This window comes from Lissotriton helveticus, chromosome 3_1 (genome assembly GCF_964261635.1).
Source record: "Lissotriton helveticus chromosome 3_1, aLisHel1.1, whole genome shotgun sequence".
Lineage (NCBI taxonomy): Eukaryota > Metazoa > Chordata > Amphibia > Caudata > Salamandridae > Lissotriton > Lissotriton helveticus.
This window is the reverse complement of record NC_136061.1, coordinates 539,403,510-539,429,831: the sequence shown is the minus strand read 5'-3', so window position 1 is coordinate 539,429,831 and position 26,322 is coordinate 539,403,510. Positions and strand designations below refer to the sequence as shown.

General features: G+C 42.8%; 2 protein-coding genes across 5 annotated transcripts in view; one reads left to right on the top strand and one right to left on the bottom strand.

The window, feature by feature from the left end:
* LOC144822660 (uncharacterized) overlaps positions 1-26,322 on the bottom strand; it is a 422,286-nt gene that overhangs the window by 13,748 nt on the left and 382,216 nt on the right. The gene's annotated exons all lie outside the window — the stretch shown is intronic.
* Positions 1-26,322, top strand: part of HECW2 (HECT, C2 and WW domain containing E3 ubiquitin protein ligase 2) — a 1,154,081-nt gene that overhangs the window by 773,043 nt on the left and 354,716 nt on the right. For 3 of the 4 annotated variants that reach the window (XM_078680420.1, XM_078680424.1, XM_078680423.1), the window contains one exon: positions 13,792-13,887. The exons of the other annotated variant lie outside the window; for it this stretch is intronic. In XM_078680420.1, the coding sequence (XP_078536546.1) occupies positions 13,792-13,887 (96 nt within the window). The remainder of the gene's footprint in view (positions 1-13,791; positions 13,888-26,322) is intronic. 4 annotated transcript variants of the gene reach the window in all.

The window sequence follows — 26,322 nt, the reverse complement described above, 5'->3', positions numbered from 1 at the left end:
CTGGGGGAATGTGAGACGGCGTACAGGCACGAGCGTCTCCGATTTGCCCTCGAGGGCGCGCACGTCGGCGTGCAGATCCCATGCCTCACATTCACAGCCTCACTCACGCATGCGCACACAGGCACACACTGCTTATATATATATATATATATATACACACGCGCGCGCACACACATGCACGCAGCCACCCCCCACTCACCTGGCTCTTATGTCGTGACTCCCCGTATCTCCGCCGCATCGCCTGGCCTGGGTAGCATAAATGAAACGGCACCCAACAGCCATGCGCCGAAACCGAGTGGAAGCGGACGCCGCGTCCCCAGCGCACCCCTTGCCTGTAGCAGCCGCCTCTGCTGACCCGGAAATGCTCCAGCCACGTTGCTAGGACGAAGTGTTTGCGTTCCAGAATGGGAAGCACCGCGGGCTGGACTAAGAAACTGCTTCCAGGGGAGGAAACATTCAAACACTCCCCTAAAGTCCTTGTTATTGCACGGAGGCAGCCGAATATGCCTTGTTTTTAACTTGGCTTCTTAGCCGTTTGTAATTCTCTGCTGCCCTCTAACGGCACTCCATTGCTCATCATAAATTATTGCGCACACGACAGGGGGGAGTCGTCATGTTTTACCAGGCATCGTCCCAGGATAACATCGGACGTCTTCTGAACCAAACATATCTTTTTCAAAAAATATATGCGCGGGTTCCTTATTAGCCTGAAGGTCAATTAAATAAATGTGAGGATAGCAACGTTAAAATGCACATAATGATTACAAGTGAACCCACAGTTTCTCCCTGGCAGAAACGTCTGAGTGTGTTCTTTATAGCGCGTTTATCATTGCGACTTGACTTTTTTGACCGGTGAGTCACTTGGAACCGTACGTTTTTAAAGCTTTTGCCAAGCTATATTTTAATACAGTGGTATAGCGGACATTGCTGTAAAGTAGACTGTGCAAGGGTAGCGTACGTACTTAGTTTGAATGTTTGAAAAATACTGAGTCCTTTGCACTCAAAAGGTGATAGGGTCTTTTTAGATGAACAGAAGGAGACGGCGGGTCGAGGGGTGCGTTATCCAGCCCCGTTCATTTTGCCAACTTTTCTGCCAGTATAGATCGGCATCAGTACAGTTACAAAGTGCCTACAAAGTGAAGTGTCCCTCCACAGGGTGCAGTGGGGGAGGAGGGGGGTGCGAGGGAATGCAGTTTGCTCCACATTGGATCACATCTGTTGATGTGAACGGTGCAACTGAAACACTATTTAATTGTACACGCGGAAAGTGCAGCTACATTGTGAGGAGGACATGAGCCACTTATGTGGATAGAACCTCGGCCGGCCGACACGAAAGAGCATGTGCTCTGCTTACAGTGTTTTGCTGCTTGTTTGCAATTGGTGAGACCATGGGAAAATAAAAGCAATGTCTCTGACATAAGCGAACAAGCAATAAAAATGCAATAGGTCACGCCTTTCATTAAGTTAAAGCCATTTGCTTTGCTATACAATACTATTAGCAAATCAAATGGCTTTAACTTAATCAAAAGCGAGACCTATTGCATTTTCAATGCTTGTTACTATATAGAGGCCTGGTGGGAGCTCCGGGTAGGGGCACTATCTTCTGGACTTGATCCGGATAGATAGAGCAAGGGTTTCCCGAGGGGGTGGGGGGAGCAGTTTAGGGCACAGGGGTAAAGAGTGGGTGGGGAAAGGGATAAAAATAAAACATTTCCTCATTTTCTGCTTGGTATTGGTTATTTTTTGCGATAAGAAACTTCTCTGTAATGAAGTAATGTCACAGTTTGAAGGGTATGGCTGGCTTTTTTTCAAATGAGGGGTCTGATGGTTGAGGGTCCGGACTCTCATGAATAGTCTGAAAATTCTCTCCTGGAATGTCAATGGCCTTCGCACCAGACCCAGACGGGACAAGATTATGCAGTTTTTGCGTGACTCTGATGCGCACGTCATTGTTCTCCAGGAGACGCATCTTATTGAGACCGAAATGCTAGTTTTAGCAAAAAAAAATAGATGGATTGATTTCTGTGTTTCAACATCGCAATCTATTAATATTAGGGGTGTGACAATCATCTTTAAGAGAACATTAAAAGCAAGGCTAGTTTCTAAATTGGTAGACCCAGGTGGCAGATGGGTCATTGCCTCTGTAATTATTGCCGGGGCACAAATCACGATCTTGGGATACTATGGGCCTAATCAGGATGATCCATCGGTCTTGGAATCCGTATTTTCTGACTTATTGTCTTTCCCGGAACCGACCATCTTGGCGGGGGACTTTAATATAGTTTTGGAACCTTCTCTTGATAAAACCCTTAATAGTTGGCCTCTAGCCCTCTCTAAAACCAGGGTCTTCCTGCTTAATTGCATGAAGCAATATGGCTATACAGACATTTGGAGAGTTAGGTCGGGTCAACTTCAGGGTATCTCTTTCCGTAATTATAAATATCACCATCAGTCAAGAATTGACTTAATTTTAATTAGCCAGAAATTGGCGGGTTCGGTTAAGAGTATCTGTTACCTTCCCTCCCATCTTTCCGACCACTCAGCCGTATCAGTGGAACTTATTGGGTTTCCTAAAGTTTCCCCTAGAATTTGGACATTTGACCGTTCGTTACTCTCGTCGTCAGATGATATCTCTTTTCTTATAACTGAAGCTCAATGCTTTATGCGTAACAATATAGGTTGTGCAGCTTCTGGGAGTGTATGGGAATCTTTCAAAGCCGTTTTAAGAGGTCTAATTACCAACAAGGTCTCATATCGGAGGAAACTATATAGAGAAGAAGTTGCTTCTATTGAAGCTGAGATAGTTAAAACTCAAGCTGAGATCGATCTGAATTCAGCTTCGTCTGGTAGTGTCATAAAGCCATTACATAACAAGTTACTCTCTCTAAAGGGACAGCTGGGCTCAGTTCTAAACCTGCGAATTCTTGAGAAATGGCAAGCCAGCAAAATAGCCAATTTCCAATATGGGGAAGGGGCAGGGAAACTATTAGCCTGGAAGGCAAAAACTGACCAGGTCCGTAACAACATAGATTCCATCACTTGTAACAATGTGACATTCTCATCAGATGACGACATCAGAAGAACCTTTCGAGAATTTTTCCAAACCATCTATCATGAAGATAAACAAACTGAACTGGAGCATATTGAGGATTGGCTGAGAGAGATTTCTCTCCCCTCTTTATCCTCTGAACAACATACCTTTTTGGATAGCATTATTATGGAAGAGGAGGTCAGGGCGGCTATCTTAAGCAGTAAGAAGGGGAAGGCTGCTGGACCCGATGGCCTTCCGGCTGAAATCTACAGGGTCCTGGAACAAGCAATAGTCCCCTTCCTTACTATTTTATTTTATCAAATTCTTCAAGAAGGGTTACCACCTCCTGTTTCTTGATATAGCGCATCAATAACCTTGATATTAGACCAATTTCCATATTTAATGTAGATTATAAAATCTTTGCTACTGTTTTGGAGAGGAGGTTGGGCGTAGTTGCACCTGATATCTTACATCAAGATCAGAAGGGGTTTGTCAAGGGCCGTCAACTATACGAACTGACATATGATCTGATAGGGGCTATTGACATGGCAACAACTGACTCCCTCCCTCTGGCTGTTCTGACGCTTGACGCAACCAAGGCCTTCGACAGGGTGAATTGGTCATACCTGTTGGGGGGTCTTGGCTAAATTTAACATCGGTGCTGGTTTTCATCGAGCAGTCAGATTACTCTATCAGACCCCCACAGCTTGTGTGTTGGTGAATGGAGAACTGTCGGACCCGTTTACCATCACAAGGGGAACGCGGCAGGGCTGCCCCCTTTCCCCTCTCCTATTTGATTTATACATAGAACCCTTCGCTCAACGCCTGAGGGATGATGTAAACATTGCATCTTTTAATTATAGGGGATGGGAAAGGAAGGTGGCCCTGTACGCCGATGATATCCTGATTTTCTCTTCTGATATACGTACAGCTTTCCCAGCTGTTATCAAGTTGGCATTGGATTTCGGGGAAATCTCCGGAAATGAGGTTAATGCCTCTAAAACTGAGATGATGGTTTGGAATGACGATGACTGTGGGACAGACATGCAGTCTAGTCCAAGTTTGCGTTACTTAGGTCTAAATGTTGTTAAAGATATAAACAAAATCACTATAATTAACTTTGCTGCCGTTGCAAAAGATTGCCGTAGGCTCATGCGATCCTGGTCACAACTCCCACTATCTATGTTGCGTAGAGTTAATTTGATAAAGATGACTATTTTACCAAAAGTTTCTTTTTTATTTAATACTATCCCTCTTTATTTTGAACCCCCATCTTTATCAAAATTACAGGGTGAGCTTACCACCTTTATTTGGGATAAACGTATACCAAGGATCGCTTGGAAAAAACTCAGGCGACGCAGGGAGAAAGGAGGCTTAGCAGCTCCAGATCTGCAAATATATGCATGGGCTTTTCAGTTTTCCCATGCTCGCATGTTATTAAAGATGCCCACAGACTTTAGTATTGGAACCATGTTTTCAGCCTTACTTAAAAGGGAGGGAGTCGCTCAGTCCGGCTTCCTGTTCAAATTTGGTGATCCCAAATACTTCAAGAAGATCAAACTGAAGGTATTGCAGGGGATGGCAAAAACTTGGGCTAAATTGAGGAATTTCATAAAGCTGGGTTACTTTTCTAGCAGATCACCATTGTGGGGGGCACCAGGGAGTTCTGGGTGGCTGGGAGATAGCCTAGCAGTGCCTTTGAGAGATGCAGGGTTGGTGGTTTGGGGTGACCTGTTTGTGGAAGGGTGTCTGCTACCATGGGAATTCCTAAAGGATAAAGTTGGGCCACATTTTTCCAGATTTAAATACATTGTTAGCTGGGCCCACTCATATTCCTCACATACTTCATTTAGGAATACATTTCCGGTAGGTGGGGCCAGTCATCTGGAGTCCCTATTGTTCGATAAACCCCCGTCCAAAAAGGAGGTCTCTTTATGGTGTAACTTAATCCAAGAAGAAGCTGATGGCAAATTCCAACTGCCAGATTTGTTGTGGGGTCCCTCCCTTTCCGGCCACAATGTGGAAAATCTGTGGCGTACATCATTCAAGGTATTGTGGGACATTGGTAAGCCCGTCTGGCTTCGGAGGAATCATCTCTTTACGCTTCATAGAGCTTATTATTCTCCACTTAGGTTGACAAAATTCTCTCAAGGCACCCCAGTGGCATCCGCCAGATGTGGCATGATAGCTGCCTCTGACGCTCATATGTTCTTTGAGTGTCCCCTCTTGTCTTCATTCTGGGACTCAATAAGTATTCTGCTTACGTCCTCATTGGGCTTTCAGATTTCAATCGATCTCCCCCTCGCAATCTTCGGAGTTATGGACGGGGCCCAGAGTCTGGCCAAAAATCTTCTTTTTTATTCCATCTTACTGGCCAGAAGGTAAATCTGTAAAAAATGGAAACAATCTACACCACCTTCCCTTGTGGTCTGGCGTGCCTCTGTCTTGCAGGTGTCAAAGATGGATTTGGTTAGGGCTGGAAACCGAGATAAAAGAGCTTTCTGGTACCTGCTGAAATGGGATCAGTAATTTGGCCGGGTTTTTTTTTTGTTTTTTTTACCCCTTGGTCTAATGATTATGCTGCTGTGGTTTTATCTCCCTGCTTTGTCTGTACTCTGGCTTGAGTCTAGAGTACGAAGGCAGCACTTTTCACTTGTTTTTGTCTTGGTTTCTGTGGTGTGGGCCTTTCGAGGAAACGACATTGCTGATGGGCGATGGAATTCTATACTCAACAGTCCCTGCCAGTTTTATACTGTGACAGTATTTCGCCCTCTTTTGACCTTTTCACTTGGAACCATGGTGGAAAATGAGGACCAAAAAAAAAAAAGAGAGAAAAAAAAAAAAAGATGTGTCTTGTAAGACAGATAGTTGCCAATTTGACAGAGCTTAGGAAGAAAGGAGTTCCATTGTTTGACCGTGATGCAAGAGAACAAAGGGCAGCACGTTTAATCCACGGAGGGTAGATGGGATTTGGAAAGAAGAAATGCAGAATGTATATGGGGATTTAGGACTGGATCCTGCTCCTAAATAAAATTGGGACAGCTTTTAAAGGGCTGATGAGAAAAGCTGAGAGCTTTAATGTTGGAGCTTTTGACAATGGGTAACCAGTGAAGGAATTTTAGTTGGTTGTAAATCAATGCAAGGGAAGCATACAGAACAAAAACCTTCCTATTTAGCTCATGAGAGTTGATGTTCATGCATCCCACAACAGCAGTCATGAATGAGTTATTTGTGTGTCATCCATATATGACATGAGGTTAAAACCATAGCACCAAATATGGGAGGCAAAAGAGGTAACGTAGATATCGATAAGGGTGGGACTCAGGAACAAGCCTTGATGAACCCTTCATAGAATCTGATTCGAGGAGGAAGTGAAAGATGACAGAAAAACTGCTTGAGTGTGGTTAAAGAGAAAGGATGTGAGCCAGGGCGTCCCAGCAGATATCAATAGAAGAGAAACTGGTTATAAGAAGGTGAAGGAGCCGGGCCCCTATGTTCTAGATCTGCTCTAGAGCCTCAAGTCAATGGTACTTTTTCTCAGCATGAGAGCGTGGGGTGAAGAGAAATCATTAACAATACAAACAATTCAATTTCAGTTCTCTAGGCCCATAATAATCACAGACTACTAATTAAGGTTAGTTAATTTATTTCAAAGCCAAGAATAACTGGACATATAGACACCTCAAGATGAGGGTGTACAAGTAAATTGGAACCAACATAAACTCAAATCTACGAATAAGGTTGAGACGGTACAACATGCACAAGACAATTAATTCAAGAATTAAGATGCAAAAGATCCTCGAGGGTTGATGAAAATAATGCATTAATCTGTCCCTACACTACCTTTAGTGTAACATTCCTATTTAAGCATTCTTTGAGGCAGGAATGGTTAAGGTGTCAGCATGTGGATTCTTCCTTAGAAGTCTCTCCACTTCAATGGGTTGAGCAGCATAAAGCTACTGAGACAGAGCTCTTTCTAAGAGGCTCTCTCTCCAAAAGCAGAGAAGAAGTGGGGCTATTTACTTACTTGCAATACTCCAATATCACAGGTGTCTTCCCATAATTCCTTCCAGGTCAGCCAATCCGATCAGGCCGCATTCTCATAGGTAGTTTTCCACAGGACGGTGATGCTTCAGAACAGTAACAAGATGACCTTGATGCCCAGGCCTTCTCTGGTGAGAAATTACAACAGTTCTCCTTATTGGCATTAACTCCCAATGTATCCTCTTCTCTCTTTGCCTAACTCCTAAAACAAAGACATAATTCTAACTAACTACGGCGCTTCTTCCACCTGCAACACAAATGTACATTAAATTCAACTATTAAGTCTAAGCAAGAGCTTCCTGGGAAAATGCATTTCAGGCCTACAAAATTCAGCTGACATAAAAGAAATGGAACATGAGCTTTACAAAGTTATATAGAAATTGATACATATACAGTTAATATTTTCATCTACATATAAAATGACATGATTATTAAGCACATTCAATAAAAAAATGATTGTCAGTTGCATAACAAATATTTCAGTTAATGTTTTGTGCTCGTCAATTTGATTTACCACGGTAATTCTTCACGTATCCTACATTTTGGTCTAAACATATCACATTCATGTTATTAAGTTACAAAATCCTAACACTTAGGTTTACACAACAAAAGATTATATGCCGATTCAGCCTACACATGTGATTATAATGCACCCCTACAAAGAAAAATTGATTTTGTGCTACATAAAAGGTCTAACGAGACTGTATCAAAGATTGAGGAGATGTTCAAAATGATCAGGCCAGCAGAGTCTCCCTCATTCACAATGGTCCTCATGTTATTGAGACAGCCAAAATAGCGATCTCAGTAACATGGGATGATCTGAAGCCACACTGGGATACGTTCCAACAGGACTTACTTTCAATGAAGCAAGCGATTTGATGTTTCACATTCTTTCTGAGAATTTTAGTAGGTATAGAGAGAAGAGATATGGTGTTGTATTTCTTAAAAAAGTCAGATCAGCAGTAGTTTTTTGCTTGAAAGAGGGCTAATGCCTATCCATGGCAGGTGAAAAACTGCAAAGATCCTGTAGCACAAGACAGATGATGTCGGAGACAAAGGTAGTGGTGCAAGGGGGACATGGATCAAAGCACCCTGATTTTATAGCACCGAGAAAGAAGAACCCGTGCCCAAAGAGAGTGGTGTCAAATGAGAGAAGATAGGAGAAGAAATTAGAAGAGCTGAGCTGAAGAGGATTGAGGAGGATGTGAGGTATGTGTGGCTGCCGAAGGGATAAACGATCTGTAGATGGTCTCAGTATTGTAATGGTGAACGATTATGAGAGTGGGTGGAGCTGATCAGAGGAGTGTTGGTAAGTGCTGCAGGTTCACATAGTTCACTAAACAGGGAAAGATTTCACAGAATGAATTGTTAGCACCTACAATAAGACAGTCATAGAATGTTTATTCTGCTTTTCTAACTAGCTGCCTGTTTATATTTAGAGCAAGGGCATATGCCAATTTAGCTTCCAAGTTATAATCGTGCCTCCCAGCATGCTAGAGAGTTTTACAGTTCTTTTTAAGTGACCCAAGGTAATTCAAGAACCAAGGGGCAGAGAGAGATTTGCATTATGACTGGCAAAAGGGTCGAAGGAATCCAGGACTAAAATATATCCAAACAGTATATTCAGTTGGATTTGAGGAAATATCAATGCCAATGTGAGGTTGCAAGCAGTCGATGGCAGCGGCAAGATTAGTAGAGTTAATTTTGGACGAAGGTCTTAAGAGAGCGGAATGCTTGTCCTGCTAATACGTAACAAATTTGAAAAAGATTTTTAGCGAAGTAGTAAGACTAGGTGAGAGGGATGGGAGGATCAATGTCTAGAAAAAGACGTTGAGAATAGGGGCGGTTGATGGAGACCAAAAGGGACAAGAGCAAGATTGAGAGCAGTAATGTTAGGGCACAAAGGTCCATCCAGCTGGATTTTGAAATCAACGAAAAAAGTGAAGCTGGTGGAGTGAAGGAGACAAGTGGCAATAAATTCATGTCATCCATATATGACATGCGGTTGAAGCCATAACACTGAATATGTGAGGCAAGAGGGGTAATGTATGTACTGAAAATGGTGATACTCAGGAAAAGTCGAAATTGGAGGCCAGACCCAAAAGCGGTATATCCGTGCATCAGAGAAATGTGTGGTATAATTAAGATTCAATATGAACAGGAGTTTAGCTGGTCAAAGGAGCCTAAATCAATAATATCAAGGGAGAATTGTGAGCTGCGAATAAGAGCAATACCACTCCCCACTTGCTTGGGGCAGTCGCAAAGGGAGATAGAGTTTAGAGGTGGGATAGTTATGGCAGTATCAGCCCGGAGAAGTTGTTAGGCCAGGTTTCGGTAAGAAAGAGGGCATCTATTCATGCTCTCTAATAAGGTTGGAAAACTCAACTTTACGGCAAGGAGGAACTCTAACATTGAGGGCCATGAAATTACACACAGAGTAGGCCAGGTAGAAAAAGGTGGGAGAAGGGAGAGCCAATGGGCTCATTGTGGAAGGAGATAGGTCTGGTTTTTGAGGAGAGCACGCATACCCATAGTTCAGGCATTTGTAGTAGTGCGAGTGGATCATGACCTTTGTATTGTTCTACCGCAGGGGGATACACCTTAAACCACTCTATTTATTAAGTGTCAGATGAAAGTATGGCAGTTTGTGATGCATGACGTGAGCTTGGGTGTAAAAGTAGGAAGTGCGAAAGACAATTGTGTGTTTTCAGCATATTATAGGCAAGCATGAGCAGGTGTGGAAAAAGCAAAGTGCCTAGGATAGAGTCTTAGGAGACACCAACTGGTAGAGATGTGGGTATTCTATGCATCTCGAGTATCTTAGAAGTAGTAGTCTGAGAGGTATGAAGTACAGGAAATATAAAGTGTAAGGCAATGAAGAACCAATCACTCCAGTATCCTATCGAAAAAGAAATTGAAGTATAAGACCACAGAGGGAGATGAGGGATCCAGGGTAGGTTTCCTTGGGTGCTGTAGAACACGGCACTGTAAGACCACTGCTTGGATCTATCTTGATGCAATTTGGTTATGACCCTGGTGCAATGTTGATGCAAGATGGTTGTGACCCAGGTGCATTTGAAAAGAGAGGTCTGGTGGAGAAGAATTGTGAATGGAAAGACAAGACGATTTGGGGTCTCTGAACTAAAATGATGCACTAGAGCGTAGGATAGGTTGTCCACTTTAATTATTGGAAGTAGATAGTTAGGGATGTTGTGCCGAAGTATGAGTATATCTTTAAATGAGGTTGGAGTTGGTGGTTGCAAAGGGTAGGAGGACCAGTCAGTAGTGTAGCCAGGGTTAATTGTTGAAGTCAGCTTTGAGAAAAAATAGCCAGCATTAGCTGTTATGAAAAGTCATTTATTAGTGAGTGTGAAGGAGAATGTACGTTCTGTAACATAGCTTTAAGGACACTCTACGTTCAGTTTTGAAGTTAGAATACTAGGTGATATCCAGGTTGGTGGCAGTAGGGATAGGGGGCCATATGTATGAACACATTTTCCCATAGACACAGAATGGGTACAACCCTTTGATACATCTGGCCCTGGGTTGCTAGGACATCCAGGGCCATATGTATCATTCCAAATTGCGATCTCAAATGCCGAAATTCACAGAATTTCGGCATTTGCAATCGCAATTGGGCTTAGTGGCATGTGTCAATGAAAAACTGCATCGAAAATAAGGAATCGCAAAATTAGCGATTCCCTATTTTGCGATTGCTTTTAAGGAATCGCAAATTGCGATTCCTTAAATGCAATGTAAGAGCCACAGAAAAAGTGCAATTTGGTCTTAAGGAATCGCAATTTACCACCAACTTCAAGTTGGTGGTAATTTGTGATTTCTTTGAAAAATGCTCTTTTTTGCATTTTTCACAGTGCAGTGTGGCACACATACATGCCCTTAGGGCATGTATTTGCGCCACATGTGCACCCATGCTTATTTCAGGGGTGCAACAGGGTGTCCTTTTGACACCCTGGCACCCTTGAAATTGCATTCTCAATTTGCGATTCTCTAATTGTGAATCGCAAATTGAGAATGTCTTCTCATACATTACTATGGGCCTCTAGGCCCATAGGAATGAATGGGGAGGGTTTCCTTAATTGTGAATCGCACTTTGCGATTCGCAATTAAGGAATATGTAGGATTCGCAAATTATTTTGCTAATCCTACATACATCTTGTTTTGCAATTCTCAAATAGCGATTCTCTAAAATTCGCTAGTTGAGAATCGCAAAACCAAACTTTCATACATATGCCCCATAGTGTATTATAGGCTTATTTCACAATTCTATTAAAATTATCGAATGACGTGCTATATTGGACTAGAGAGAGGGCATTGCACATAGGGTGCTGGAATACTGGAAGGCAGTTTGAGGGGGTGTTTCCTTTTGGTTACGATGGGGAAGGAGCACTGAAGAAATGTTGAATGATGTATATTAATTCATGGTCAGATGTGACTGTGATAATAGTGGGTTTGAAGTATGTATCTGGTGCATGTATGAGGTCTAGAGGTTTCCCTCAGTAATGTGGACAGTGTTAGCAAGAGATCCAAGTGAAGTTGTGAAAAAATCTGAGCCGTGGTTGACATTTGAGTGTCAAAATATCACAAAGAAGAAAGATAGAAATAAATAGTGGTAATGGATTGAGCCATGTAGGAAGTTCATCAAAGATGTTTTCATTCATGCTGGAGGCTTTAGATATAATGTTCACTTTGAAGGCGACTATGACTGATTAAAGTAGTATCAAAGGAGAAACAGTGGCTTGTGTGGAAGTGGGGATGGTTGTGATCATCTTATTGAGAAGGGTACCCAGTTCTCAACCTTGGCTGTTGTTAAGGGGTGTCTTTGAAAATGAAGCAAATTCAATGTTTAAGACTGTAGGAGTAGGAGTGTTATTAAGGAACCATATAGGTTTTCGTTCATGGCATAAAGTGCAGTGAAGAGTTGTTAATTAGCCAGTGGGAAGGTATGTTTTTTGTTGTAGAATAATAGTGGTTACTGAGGTTGGCCATTTAAGTCGGAGTTATTAGGAAGTGTGAGGCACAGAATAAGTTGGGACAGGATTATTGGCAGTAGCATGGTGACAAGCGATGGACTCATTTGAACAAGTGCTATAACACACAGTTTAGTATAAGTGCAGGAGATGAAGGAATATAGAATGTAATACGTTTTTATTTACATGGTAGTTGATTGTTGGTTTCTTTTTGCCAAAGCAGGTAAATTTAACCCCTTCAAGGTGGATGACGAGCTCAGCTCGTCATGAGTTACGCCTCTCGTATGCTCATGACGAGCTGAGCTCGTCATGAACCGCGGGTTTTTTAAAAACTCAGCGCGCAGCGGGAAAACCGCTAGCGCGCATGCGGTTAAACAGGTAGTACAACGTCCATCCATCGTCCACAAGCGGTAGGTTGTGCTGTGTATGCTGAATCAGACTTCATGATAAGAAAATGTACAAACCTGTCTCCTAAAATCAGGTGTATGAATGGACTGCAGGATGGATGGAGGCTTAGCAATGGTTAGATGTTTAATGTATCAGGAATAAGAAAGTAGGATTTCAGTGCTTGAAAACGAATAAACTCACTCGGCTATGATGGGAAAATAACCCAAAATGTTTTGTGGAATAATTGCTTTTGTTTAATTTATCGGTTTGTTGATATAGTCTTTGAGACAATTTGGCTAGGTGCTGATTCAGGCTGGGATGTTGCTGAAGTACAGACAATGCCAACGAGAGGATTAATTTGCTTAGATGCCCCTTTCTTAGAGACATCTGGGCTCAAATGCCTTAAGAGTTTTCGTGAAAGGTTGGCTAGACTGCATTCTGCCAACTGACTGAAGGACTTCGTGGGTGTGGTGGAAGGCCAATTGACAAGTCCTGCTATGAACGCTCATCACACATATCCACCTGCCTGACCTTCGGTGAGCAAAAGTACTGCAATGCTGGGAATGGCAGGTAGAGCAAGAGGGAACCTCACACTTGGTCAGATGATGGGGCTTAGGGATTCGTTTACTAATGTGCAACCCTGCCTATGAGCAACTGGACTGATTGAAGCCACCAGTAGTTTTCAGAATAGCAGCGAAGCAGTAAGAAAGATCACGCACAACCAGACTTTGTATATCAAATCGTTGGCCTGAGAAAGGATTTTTTTTGCATACACTGAAACTGATCATTGAAATACTGTGTTGTTTTTTTTGGACTTTTTCAAAGTTACCGAATCCAAGTATTTAAAAAATTATGTGCACAATGCTTTCAATAGTGGTTTGCAGCTAGGAAATCGTCTATAAATTGGAATGTTTAATGTGTTAGAATTAATGGTGATCTGGAATTTTGATTTGAAAGCTACTCACGAAGGGACACTCCCTTAGACGAATAGTCAGGTTTTGTCAGACTGCTGTATTCTTAATATGTTCTAGCACACAATCAGGGTGGTTTTCTAATGTCTATATGGCTTTTTTGCTCTTTCGTTTCTGACATTCATCCTGTCTTAAAACAGTGCCACATGTGCACAATGTTGCATTTTCATTAGAATTTAATAGAATATATCTTTTATTTTGTGATTCAGTCAGGTTCATTGACTGTAGACATGAATTTGATACTGATTATAGATGCAAAATCAGAACCACTATGTTATATATTGTGGATCAGATTACATTTGCTGCATCTTAATATTGGAATTGGAATGATAAGAATATAACTTCTATGATTTCTGACATTTCATTCTAGGTTCTCAAGCAAATGGCCATCAGTCTTTGCGATCACTACCTTCAATACGGCATGATGTTAGCAGATACCAGAGGGTGGATGAGGCTCTGCCACCAAGTGAGACATTATTTCACCTTAACCTAATGGCCCAGGGCTCAGGCAGTTTCGGCGAAGTGGGGAGCACAATGAAATGCTTTCTGTAAGAAAGTTAGAGTGGGTGGCGATTGTAGGAGTTTTGATAAACACAGCTTACTTAATGCTTATAGATTTGCAAAGGTAGCAAAAGTAAAACTCTTTCCCGACTTCCCATTTGTAGAACTGAAACATAGTGGAGATATTCTAAAATATAAATACATGGCATTAGGAGTGTGGCCGCCTAAACAATGCTGCCGTACTAACACAGGTCCTGAAAGTGGGGCTTCGAGACAGCCTTTCACCTCAATGATCCATGCTGGCCCTTTCTCCTTGGCAGTGTCTATCTTTATCCGGGTGCTTTGAGAGGAGGGCACATAGCAATGTCGGTAGTGCTGCTTGTACTCAACGAGAACAGTGGCAGATGCTAGTAGTGCCATCACTATTCAACAAGACCAGGTGAATTGGAATCTTTCAATTCCAGTTTTTGGGAAACTGGCCCGCACAGACCCATTGATGAAATGCTCATATCCCACCCACTCTGGCTCACAAATTTGAGTTGTATGTGCTTTATACAAAAAATAAACCTAAAGAAAGTCGTTCTGACAAAATGTGTTTGTGGAACCAGTCTTGGCAAATGTTTCTGTGTGCAAGATGTATGTTGTCTCTTTTCTGAAATAAAGTTTCTTGAATCTGTGTTCATCAGGATGACTTTCTTCGTTTTAGATATTCATCAAAATGACAAATTAACGAAAACTATCATCACCGAGCTCTTTCAGCTATTCTCTTATTGGCATGCTACTATGAGTAAACAACATTAACTATAGAGAGAACAGCCTGTTAATTCGGAATTATAGTTTGGGGTTCTCGTTTACTGATTGAAATGTCTCTTTTTGTGTATTTCTGTACTTGCAGAATGGTGTGTATTGAGAAGAGGTTTTAGAGAGGCATTGCTTTGAATTATCTTGAGTGAAGCGATTTGCTCCTCCCAGGTCATTGTATTTCGACGCTTGATAGATTCACCTATCTTTTGCTCTTGATTTAGTCCTTCACTTATTGAATACAAATACATTTGTGTTAAGATACTGTTTTTTGCTCCCTGCAGCAGAGCCCAGATTCTATAGTAATCCCCATATTCCACAGGCCAGTTCGAAAATCGAATCGAAAATAAGCTTTATTCAATATCACAAGGTGAATCCTAATAACAACAAAAATGTACAGTATTCAAGAACAAAATAAGAGATGAAGCAAGACATAAAAACAAGTGTGGTTCAGATAAAACAGACAGATACATATTCCTTCTAACAATATTATGTCTATAGTAACTCCCTCCGACTAATAACAGACCATAAAAACCGGGACAAGACAATACATGTGTACACGTTTGGAAGAGAATGCAAGTAAAGATAGCCTATTGCACAAATCTTAAAGCCCTTAACAATGGCTTAATAAGACAGGTCACCAAATATGAATACAACTTACAGAAGAAAACAATGTGCATGATATTCTGCCTAGATGCATTATCACAGGGGCAGTTCACTAATTCATGTGACCAGTTATTTATAGTGGGAAAGCTGGTTAGGCGGTGAAAAATGTCCAGCCATAAGCTAGTCAATACAAATCTATGCTGCGCATTTAATACCTTTTCTAAATAAGGTTGCATACCGTGTGTAGTCAGAATCCATTGATTCTTGATTACAGAAGGTTTTGTTAACTCAGTTGACAACCTCGATTCCTCTAGCAATGATATGCACTCTAACTTTAATGGTTTCCTGGAGATAATTTTCAGAGTCTCTGGGTGGACAAAGTACTCAGGGTGACCAATATCAGACAAAAATGAGGGACGTACATTAGCCAGGGATTTTTTAGGTCAGATGCAGATCTAAAGCATTTACAATTGCTCAGTTGAGATCAGATGACCAGATCTTATGCCAGAGTAGGACAGACTGTATCTTTATCAAATCTGATAAGTAGGGAATGCCCAGTTCAGAGTGCCAAATAAAGGTGGAGCAACATTTCGGAAGGGCAAGAAGATTCCTTAGGTAGGCATTTTCTACTAACTGTAATGACTCGACATTAACTTAGCCCCACAGCTCAGACCCATACAAACCAGTGGTCCTATGCTTGGCCTTATAAATGTACAACACACCAAACACAGGGGGTCTACCAGCTAAATATTAGAGCTGCACTGTCACGACCGAGTCCTCAGGATCTCAGAGTGTATGTATCACATAGACAGCGTATTTCTGAAAGCAAGAGTAAAGAAAGGTGAACACTACATGCATAGAAGAGACCGGTCCATCACGAGTTATTTGTAAATGGCTAACCAGTCCAAAACAATTGGTATAGGGTTTCCATCAAAAAGACTCAATGATCAGTCCTATAATTTGGCCAAACCCTGGTGCTTAAAGGGCTGGTCCCCTAATCATTGGGACAAACAACACCGCAACTTATTGCTGTTTTGGGATTTGGTCCACCAACATAAACAAACCGTCCATGATGACTGATCTTTTGATGGTAGAGTAAACAAGTGCAACAGGAAAAATAGTGACTTAAAATAGGATGGAATTCCCTCCTTCTGACAACTTTATTCTACGGACAAGACACGCCTCCTAATTAAAAAACCAGAACAGTGCAAAAGAGACAGTAACATATATCTGCCTATAAATGGGCCAACATGTTTCTGCCTAATGGGTATTCAATCCCTTGGCATTCATCAGGGCCTCTGCTCTTATAATAGTTGCACTCCTAGTAGTGGAATAAAGAAATCACCACCATCACCAGAGAAGTAAAGTAAAAACTGGTTGAATACGGTACAACCTGTAGCAACCATGGACTTTCACCCTCCGACTCACTTTGACTATTGTGAATTCCTTAATGGTAGGGGAATAGACCTCACCTCATCTGGACTCTCCTCAGGTTATAGGAGGCCCCGCACTTTCCGTCGGTGCCTCAAGCTTCCATCTGAGGCTTGAGGCCTCCCCCAAGCCTCAGATGGAAGCTGAGGCTATTGCAATCGCCTTTCTTATATATGGGCAATATAAGGGATTCTGGCTAGGTATTTAAAAATCCTGCGAGCTCTAAAAAGGAGTGTCAGGAGGGGGCCCCAGAGGTCTGGGTTGAATCTATACAAATCAGAATGCCTCTGGCTTTGCTGCTTTTACTTGTTTTAAGGCAAGAGTAACCTCATCTAGAGTAAAATTGGGATAAGTCCGGACATGAGGAAGTACCATTATAAAAAAGTTCATTATAGGCACCACAAACAGGTTGCTTTATTACCCTCCTCTTGATTTAAATAAACATTGGAAAAATGGGCTAGCCATTCGGCTTCTGTTATAGCAATCTCGATTCAGTGCCTGTCTGATTGCCTTAGAAACAAGGAATTAATAATGCGCCAGAAGGCTGTATTGTCTTTCTTAAAGCATGACTCATGGAAATTTTACCAAGCCTCCTCTCTCAAGCCTTTTTTACGGAGTTTAGTGGCAAGCCCATAGGCATGTCTATACTCCTTTACTTCCTTTATATTCCTGGGTTCTTTGCATAAGACTGCTTTTAAACTCTTATGGGTCCTAGTGCAAGCAGAATCAAACCAGCCACAGTTTGCCTTTCCTACGTGTTTCCGATTGGAGGTAGGCCCTTCTTTAATTCCCTTAGTAATTTGATTAAATGCATCAATAACTTTATTTGCCCCAGCAGACTCATCTAAGCAAATGCTCTGATTCATAATTAGTTGTTCTAGGAATTTGTTGGGATTTATTATAGACCATCTCAGGGCACACCCATCTAAATGGGAGATTTCAATGTTTTAACTGTTGGATAATGAGGTTGGTGTTCAGATAAATGCACAGGGGGGAATGATCAGTAATTGCGATGTTGTGTGTAACAAAGTTAGAGACCGTTGCAGAATAACATTTGGGAAACATCAAGTAATCAATTACACTGTTCTCCCCTCTCCCATTAAATGTGCACTTCACTTTGACAGGGGTGTTACTTAGTTCATTACAAAAAGTCAAATCATCTTTAGAAAGCAGCTCATTGAGTATGTCCCCTTAGCTTGTATTTAGAAAATGGGTAATGTTGCCTTTATCAGGACTGGCCAGACTACAAACCTTGTTAGAGGGTAGGGGACAAAGTCAAAGATTGAAGTCAACGGCCCATAAAATGATCAATTCTCTCCCGTCATTTGAATGCAATGACTCAAAGTCAGTATCTAATTGAAGTAAAGCAGATATTATGTCTCTATTACAAGCATTATTATAAAAGTTTATTATTATCTCCAACATTGTTGATTGTGAGATCTGGAGAGAAATAATTTGGTAATACGCTTTAAGAGATATCACTGCAATTTTTGGAGAGACTAATTCATTTGACATGTAGGCACTTAGACCACCTTTAGGCCTGCCACATATCGAAGGAATGGCTGGAGTATGAAATGTTTTAAAACCATTCAAATGTATCGGTTCAGCAGACCAGGTGTCTTGTAGATAGACAATTTGGAATCTCAACACAAAAGTTAACCACTTGTCCATATTACGCTTACTGCGTAACCCCGCCACATTCCAAAATAGAATGGTGGTGGTAGAAATTGTTAAGTTAGCATTTGTTGAATCCTTCAATGTGGCTCCAAAAACCTGGTTAACACTGGTCGTTGGAAATGGAGGACCTCTATCAACCATTATGTCTGCTAGAGCACACAAGTTGTAGTTGGAAGATTTATGTGAGTGTTCGCCATAATCCCCTCTAGTCCGGTTGGCGGCCATCAGTCAATCCACTCCATTGAGTGTAGACAGTCCGTCAAACCTATTGTGAGTTGGAATGTTATATGATGGAGTGGAAGGCTGCACCAGGTCGAATTTTGCTGAATGTTGATATACATGGTTTGAGGCGGGAGTTTGATGGAAGAACCCAAGTGGTAAGACTGCAATTTGGTGAGAATTCAAAAGTAATGAACTAGCTCTATCTAGTATTGTTTCAACAAGTTTTGGAATTTTGAAAGATGACCCCACATAGTCTCCCTGAAATGATTTACGTCCCTTGCCAACCCATTTGACCCTCCTTACACCCAGTCCCACCCTGGCATTTAGCCAATTTAAGGATTGATTTCTAAGTGAGTCCCAGGAATCATGTGTTGACCTGGCAAGAGTAGGAGCATTTCCTAAGATAACCAGGATGGTGTCGCTCCTGGGGGAAGTTCCAGGGAGTCGGATTTTCTTATAGCGAGTTGGTTCTTTATTAAGATTTATAACTGAAGAGGGGATAACAGAAGGATCACAAATTGAGGGAGATATGTTGTCAAGAAAATCATGAGCCTGTTGAGGCATGGGAGTTGGATTGACCCTGCAGCTAGTTGATGAGATTTTAGGTAATGGAACAGTGGATGCACCAGCTACTACTGATAGCGATTGACGGCTCTCACAACACCCTGAACGGGGTCTGGTGGCATCAACAAGGTGCTGGGTTGTTTAGCCCCTGTCAGGGGCTGCTGTCAGGTGGTGAGTATACCTGCCATAGCAAATCTACACAAGTTAAAACAGTACTTTCCATGTGTTTTAGTCTCTCAGTAAGTTCACTAAATGAAAGCTACACCATATCTGCCAGAGCGTGTACAGAGTAATCCTGAGTTAATGAGGGCGAGTTTTTATGCTGTGGTCTAGTTGACTTTTTTATGGTGACAGAGCTCTGTGAAATAGTTTTCCTTATACAACGTTCCCCCCCCTCCCAGATGTTCCAAAATGAAATGTCCCACGCTAGAACTAGTTGTTTTTAGGCGTTTCATAGGTGGCTGAGTGTCCGGAAAACACGGTGAGGAAGGTATAGAAGCATTGTTGTCTTTTTCGTTTGCATCTGTGTACGCCTTATATGGGGATCTTTGGTTGGACATTAGAGTTGACACTTCGCTCGATACAACAGGCCCGGAGATTCCCTCAGTGCAAGTAGTTAGGTTTCCTCCACACTCATGACCTGCTTTTCTATTGCCCCCATTACGCCCATGATGTAATTCATAATAGAGGAAGATCGAGTTTCATTTGGGGGTTTTGCACCCTTGAACCTGGATATTTCCTGTTCACCATATTCAATACCTTGCTATGAAAAACGGCTAAAACACAGTCAAGTAACAACTAACTTAATTGGAATATATAAACAAGTAGAAAAGAAAAGAAACAGAATTTCAGACCAAGACCGGATAAGTCTTTGCGAGAAGTGTTGGGCTCTCAAACGTTAATAGGTGGAATCAATCCTAATTTCAGGCCTACACTCCAAGGACAAAAAAGGATACAAAATAATAAGGGCAGCAAATAAAAAAATAAAAAAGTACATTTTAAAAGAAAGGCCAACAGCACACCTCCAGGCAGGTACTGTAGTGACTGCCAAAAGACTCCAAAGGTCCAAATCGCAGGCCAAGAGGGGTGGCCCAGCCATGCCTCTTCCAGTCGCTAATTGCAGGCGAGAACTGCAGGGGGTTGTGGCGTTGTAGTGCCCCAGCTGCTGCACCTAGCGGCACTCACACGTCGCCGTAGATGGTGAATGGTGGATGAGTTCCAAACAGTCAAGCAGCAGGAACCATATGAAACCCAAATTCACTGTCCTCCTGTGTGAAGCTGGCCTCTGCTGAGGCAAACCTCCAGCCTACATCGGGCGAAGGGTATCCATCAGGGAACAAAGCTGGGTGGAGGGGAAGTTGCAGTACCACATGTAGGGAGCCCAGTGCAAGTGAGGGCGCTTCACCCCTACCGACGATCAGCACGTGATGCAGTGCGCCAGTATGAGGCACTGGATGTAGGCAGCTGCAGCAGGGCAGTACCTGGTCAGGAACATGGGGAGACAAATGCTGAATGTCTGCCCTCTCATACGAAGTGCATGTCTGCGGCAGCTTGAGTCCTGCTCTAGGGCAGAGGTAGTCGGGATGGTGCAGGTCAGCGTCAGATTCGGACGGACCGCGGGGAGAGGCCAGTTCAGCTACCACAGTTGCTGAGAATTGGCAGTAATTTCCTATATGTCAATGATATTTCAGTAGACAATCATGATCCAGTCAAGTTTATCCACTTATTTAGCTCCACTTTTCTAACTCTACTTTTCGCTGTTGTACTTCCCCTGAACATGTTGTTGACTTTTTATTTTTGCGTTCTTCAATTTAAAAAAAAATGCATGTCCATGAACTAGTTAGGGAGGTACTGCATTATAAATGTAAAAATGTTGCTATTTAGTCGCTCTTATATACTGTGCCCTCAGAAGTCCTCTTTTAAATTTCGGTTTGAGGTCAGTGTGTGCTAATAATTAATTACACTCTCACGATGACAATAAAACTAACATTTTTCATTAAAAGGGATGTAGGGTAATGTTGACGAAATAGTTACCCTTATATTATGTAACATAATATGCTAAAGAGTATTCTAAATCTTTACATTTTGACAAAATAATAGTCTTTACGTTCGACTTTCTTTATTAGTAAACCAGTATAAGAGTTGGCCAATCATTCATCATATCAGCACATGGAAATGCTCGATGTCCCATCCTAAAAGTAACTTTTCTGTGCAATGTGGAGACGTACAACACTCAAACAGTGTAACTCAGTAGGTAAGGAGGAGCAAAAATGCTCTAATTTTACAGTAAAAATAATAATTAATTTATGTGCAGCGGTTTGGCATGCAATGTTCTAATCGTCCATTTAAAAAAAAGTGGTTGCATAATGTGCACCGATGTTTGCGAATGGACTCTGATTTGTCCTGCAAGGGACAGCAAACATCTTTTTGCCTTTGCTTACATTCCCAAATAGGATTTTTAAGTAGATAAGTTTCCTAAACTGGTGTGGTTTTTATAAAAAATCATGTTGCACGTTTAGGAAAATATAAGGGATTGCACGGAATGGATGTACGTGCCACTGTCTTCTGACACTGTCAACAAGATTTCCAAAGGGGAAATGGTTTGAAAGGCACTCCTTCCCCTTGAGAATCAGTTACTACCTGCTACGAGGAGTTGGTAGCTTGTCAATCGTTTGCAACCAGAATTGCAGTTGCAAACAATTATTATATTGGTGGTAAGGAAGCGTAATATCATCTTGTTATACCCCATTTCCTGTGGAAGGTGCCACAAATAGCCCCAGTTTATTTATGAATTTAAAACAGAAGTCTTTGAGGCTGACTCATGAAGCCATTTACACATGTAGGTGCAGTGTACAAATGCAATGGCTTAATAATGGGAGCAAGTTATTCACAGAAGGTGACATTGCATCCTGGAGCCAATTACTCTTCCACAATATTACCCCTATTTGAGTAATAATGCACATGTATAAAACCTACTCAAGGGGTGTGGGAAAGGGCATTCCAGGCGGGGGTTTTGCAGGAAGGTTTGGAAACAACTAGAACCGTAAGGGGTTTCTCCTTGGAGAAAATATTTGCCTAGTGTAGAAAAATTAAGTGTAAAATAAAGTTCCATTGCATAAATGTGATGGCACCATGCACAGTTACATTAGAGTGTTGTAATTGCTTAGCCAGAAATCTTTCACAGGAGTGTAATTGGAAACCTATGCTTGTTGCTGACGTTTCAGGCAGAATCTGGGACGGTTTTGTTAATTCCTAAAATGAGTAATTCTCCAACCAGTGCTTAATCTGTAAAACACATAAACGCCAGGGCTCTAGTCAGGAGGCATCTGCAGCTTGCACCATCCATTGCCACTGTCGTTGTTTCCAACAACAGTACCTACACAACTACTGCTAACCAGCACGGTGAACATCCTTTACAACGCAACTTTTACTCCGCACTACCATTACGACGCAGCTATTACAACGCAAGTCGTTACAACGACTTGCGCTGGACGGCGCTGTAGGATAGGTAATAGTTTCGTTTTCTATCCAACACCTTCCCTACTATCCACGGGGACTGGAGTTGGAATAGAAAATTAAACTATTCCACTATCCAGCGCCCCCCAACGCAAGTCATTGTAACGACTTGCGTTGTAAAAACTGCGTTGTAATGGCATGCGGAGTAAAACCATGCGTTGTGATGTCATGCATCCACCAGCACAATCCAAGTGTGACAATTCAGCCTATTCCAAGCCCCCAAAGCTATAAAAATAGCCTGGGCAGCAGGTATTACTTGTTATTGATGTGTACTGAATTAATAAACAATTGCTGTTCTTCTCATCTCAATTTTATACAAACAGCGCCACCATGTAGCATAAGTGCTAGTGTCGACAAATTAAAGGTCCGTGCTAACAATAAAGTGGCGGTGCTGAGCACCGGAAACTACCAGCTCAAATTAAGCACTGTCTCCACCCATATGAGATTTAAAATCTCTAGGTGTAATAACAGCACTTCTCTCAGTGTTTGCAGTGTGTCTGCATTCCCGACCTACATAACTTACAGAAAGAGGGATCACAATTCCATAAACAGTAGCATACTTAGGGAGAGCATACGACAGCTTGTGGGAGCACTGTCTGCTCCTCTCGATGTCCCTGGCCTTCACTAGCAAACTCTAAATCAAATGTGGATAACTAACCATGTAAGTCTTTGTTATTCAATGCTTTGTGAATCAAGTTGCTAGCGCTTTTCTTCGTGCAAACTATAAAGCGTTATCTGATTAATCGAAATCCTCCACTGAGAAATCACAGCAATACATTTAAATAATGTGAAGCATATTAGGCTCCTCAAGGAAGAAAGATAATTTGAAGGCTTTCAAACCACCAAGCTTTATTAAAAAAAAGCTTACGGATTCAAAATTATTAAATTAGTGTCAATCAATAATCAAAACGTGAATTGTTAGATCTGGGGGTCTCTAGTTGGCAGAGGTAGGTACCACTGTCCAAATAGGGACCCTTGCTTCTAGTCAGGGCAAGGAGATAACCCTCTGAGATAACCCCTGCTCACCCTCTAGGTAGCTTGGCACGAGCAGTCTAGGCTAACCAGAGGCAATGCGTAAAGTATTTGTACCAACACTCACAGTAACACAGTGAAAACACCACAAACTGACTCCACAACAGTTTAGAAAAATAAAGGTATTTTAATCTAAAACTACACAAGACCAAAACGACAAAAATCCAACATACACAGTTCAAGAAGATGGTTTCAAAAAGAGTTCTTAAGGTTGCGTTAGAATTCTCTATGTTGCGATAGAATTCTCTACTGATGCGTGAAAAGTTCACAGTTGCGTCACGTTTACTCACAGTACCTTTAGTTGCAACAAAGTTCCAAAAGCAGAAGCTGGTACAGTGGAAAACAAGCGATGCGTTGCTCCTGAGACCCTGGGGAGGCGATGCAACAGCCCCGCTGCAGCAGCGGGCGTGTTGCGACGAATCCGGTCTGTATGGGGAGGAAGGCCACTTGAATGGATTCCGGTGCGTAGGTTCCGTAGGAAGTCTGTTTCCGCAAAGGCACGATGCGACGATCTCGGAGGGGCTGCGACGATCTCCGGGGCGACGATGCGCGGTCCAGCGGTGATCCTCTCTCTCGCAGCTCCTCGATGCGTTGATTCTGCGACGATACTCGCAGCGACGTGATGCGGTCCGCAAGCAAGCGGTGCGGCGTTCTCACCCAGCGACGACAGGCTCTGCGACGATACTCGCAGCGATGTTAGATTCTCCCGCACCGGTCTGGTGCGTCCCGCAAACGAAGGATGCGACGTCTCTGGCAGCGGCGTCAGGCGCTGCGACGATCTCGACCTCCGTAGCGGCGGGAAACTTCTCGCACTGTCGGGGATGCGCTCCGCAAGCGAGTGATGCAACACTTTTCAGTTTCAAAAGTCACTCAAGCTTAGTTTCAAGCTTCCCAGCTCAGGTACAACTTCCAGAGGCCCCACAACTGGATCAAGCCCTCTAGGAAGGACAGAACTCTCTCAGCAGAGTTCAGGGAAGCTGGGGGTGAAGTCCTTTTGTTCCTGGGACTTCAAAACAGGGAGCCAGCTCTTCTCAGGCCCTTGGAGATTCCTTCAAGACAGGGGACACAGCTCAACAGCAAAGTCCTTCCCCTCTCCTTGGCAGCAAAGCAACAGGTCAGTCCAGCAGAGCAACAGCAGGACAATCTTCCTTCTTCAGTTTCAGCTTTCTCCTTGGCAGAGGTTCCTTCTTGATTTCCAGGATGATCTAATTTTCTGTTGTCAGGGGTCCTGTACTTATACCCCTAAAGTCTTTGTTCTCTCTGTGCATGTGGGCCCTGAGCCCGGTCTGAACCAGTTCTGGGTGGATCCTGAGCACTTTGTTTTGCTGGCTACATATTTCCTTTCAGAGTGAGGGGCAGGGTCCTCAGCCGCCCAGCAGGGGGGTGGAGCCAGCATTGTGGAAGGCAGGCACAGCCCTATTCAGCCCAGGTGCTAACTCCTCCCACCACTCCAGTTGCAATTGCAGTCATTCAGCCTAGTGCTGACTCATCCAGCCTCCTGGGGAATTCCCCAGCCCCTGTCACTCTCAAACCAGACAGTCAATACACAAACAGGCTCAGGCACACAGAAGGGTCAGACAAGAGAACAGCAACTTTCTAAAAGTGCTGTTCTCAAACACAGGATTTAAAAACAACCTTTCCTAAAAGATGTGTTATTAAATTCTGAGTTCAGGGATACTAGATACATATGTCCCATCTTGTTCCTATGGGAAGAAATGCTGTTAACCACTGTAGCCAGCATCCCCCATGTTAACCTATGGAGCAAGATAGCCGTACAGTAGTGAAAAACGAAAATGGCTGCCATTCACTACCAGAGCATGTCACCTGCACTAGTACATGCTCTACCTTTTACATACACTGCACCCTGCCCAGGGGGGTACCTTGGGCCTTCCATAGGGGTGACTGATGTGCTCAAAAAGGGAAGGGTTAGGCCTGGTCAGTGGGGACACTGACACAGGAGGACATGGCAGTTCTAAACTGCCCATAGGCACTGCAGTAGCAGGCCTGAGACACCATTTTAGAGCTACTCCTGTGGGTGGCACAATCAGTGCTGCAGGCCCACTAGTAGCATTTGTCATCACCAGCCCTGGCACACTCAGTGCACTTTACTAGGGACTTCATGGTGATACAAATATGCCAAACAGGTATATCCAATCAGAATAACAATTTACACAGAGAGCTTATGCACTTTAGCACTGATCAGCAGTGGTAAAGTGCGCAGAGTCCTATTGCCAACAGCCACGGGTCAGGAAAAATAAGGGAGGAAGAAGCAAAAAGTTTGAGGATGACCCTGCAAGAAGGGCCAGTTCCAACACAACCCCCTTCCAGCCTAAAGCCAGGGTAGACCAAACGATACCTCGATGGGATTCCATGCTTAAGGCGATAGAACACGGAAACTGGCCCACACAGCAGGGCAGTCCTGTTCTACGCCGTCCTAAACCCAGTTGGATCACTCTATCCATACTCTCAGAGTCCACTATGCCAATCCATGTGGAAACCTTCTCTTCACCTGGGGACACCACCTGTGCAGCACCTAACCTTAATTTACTCA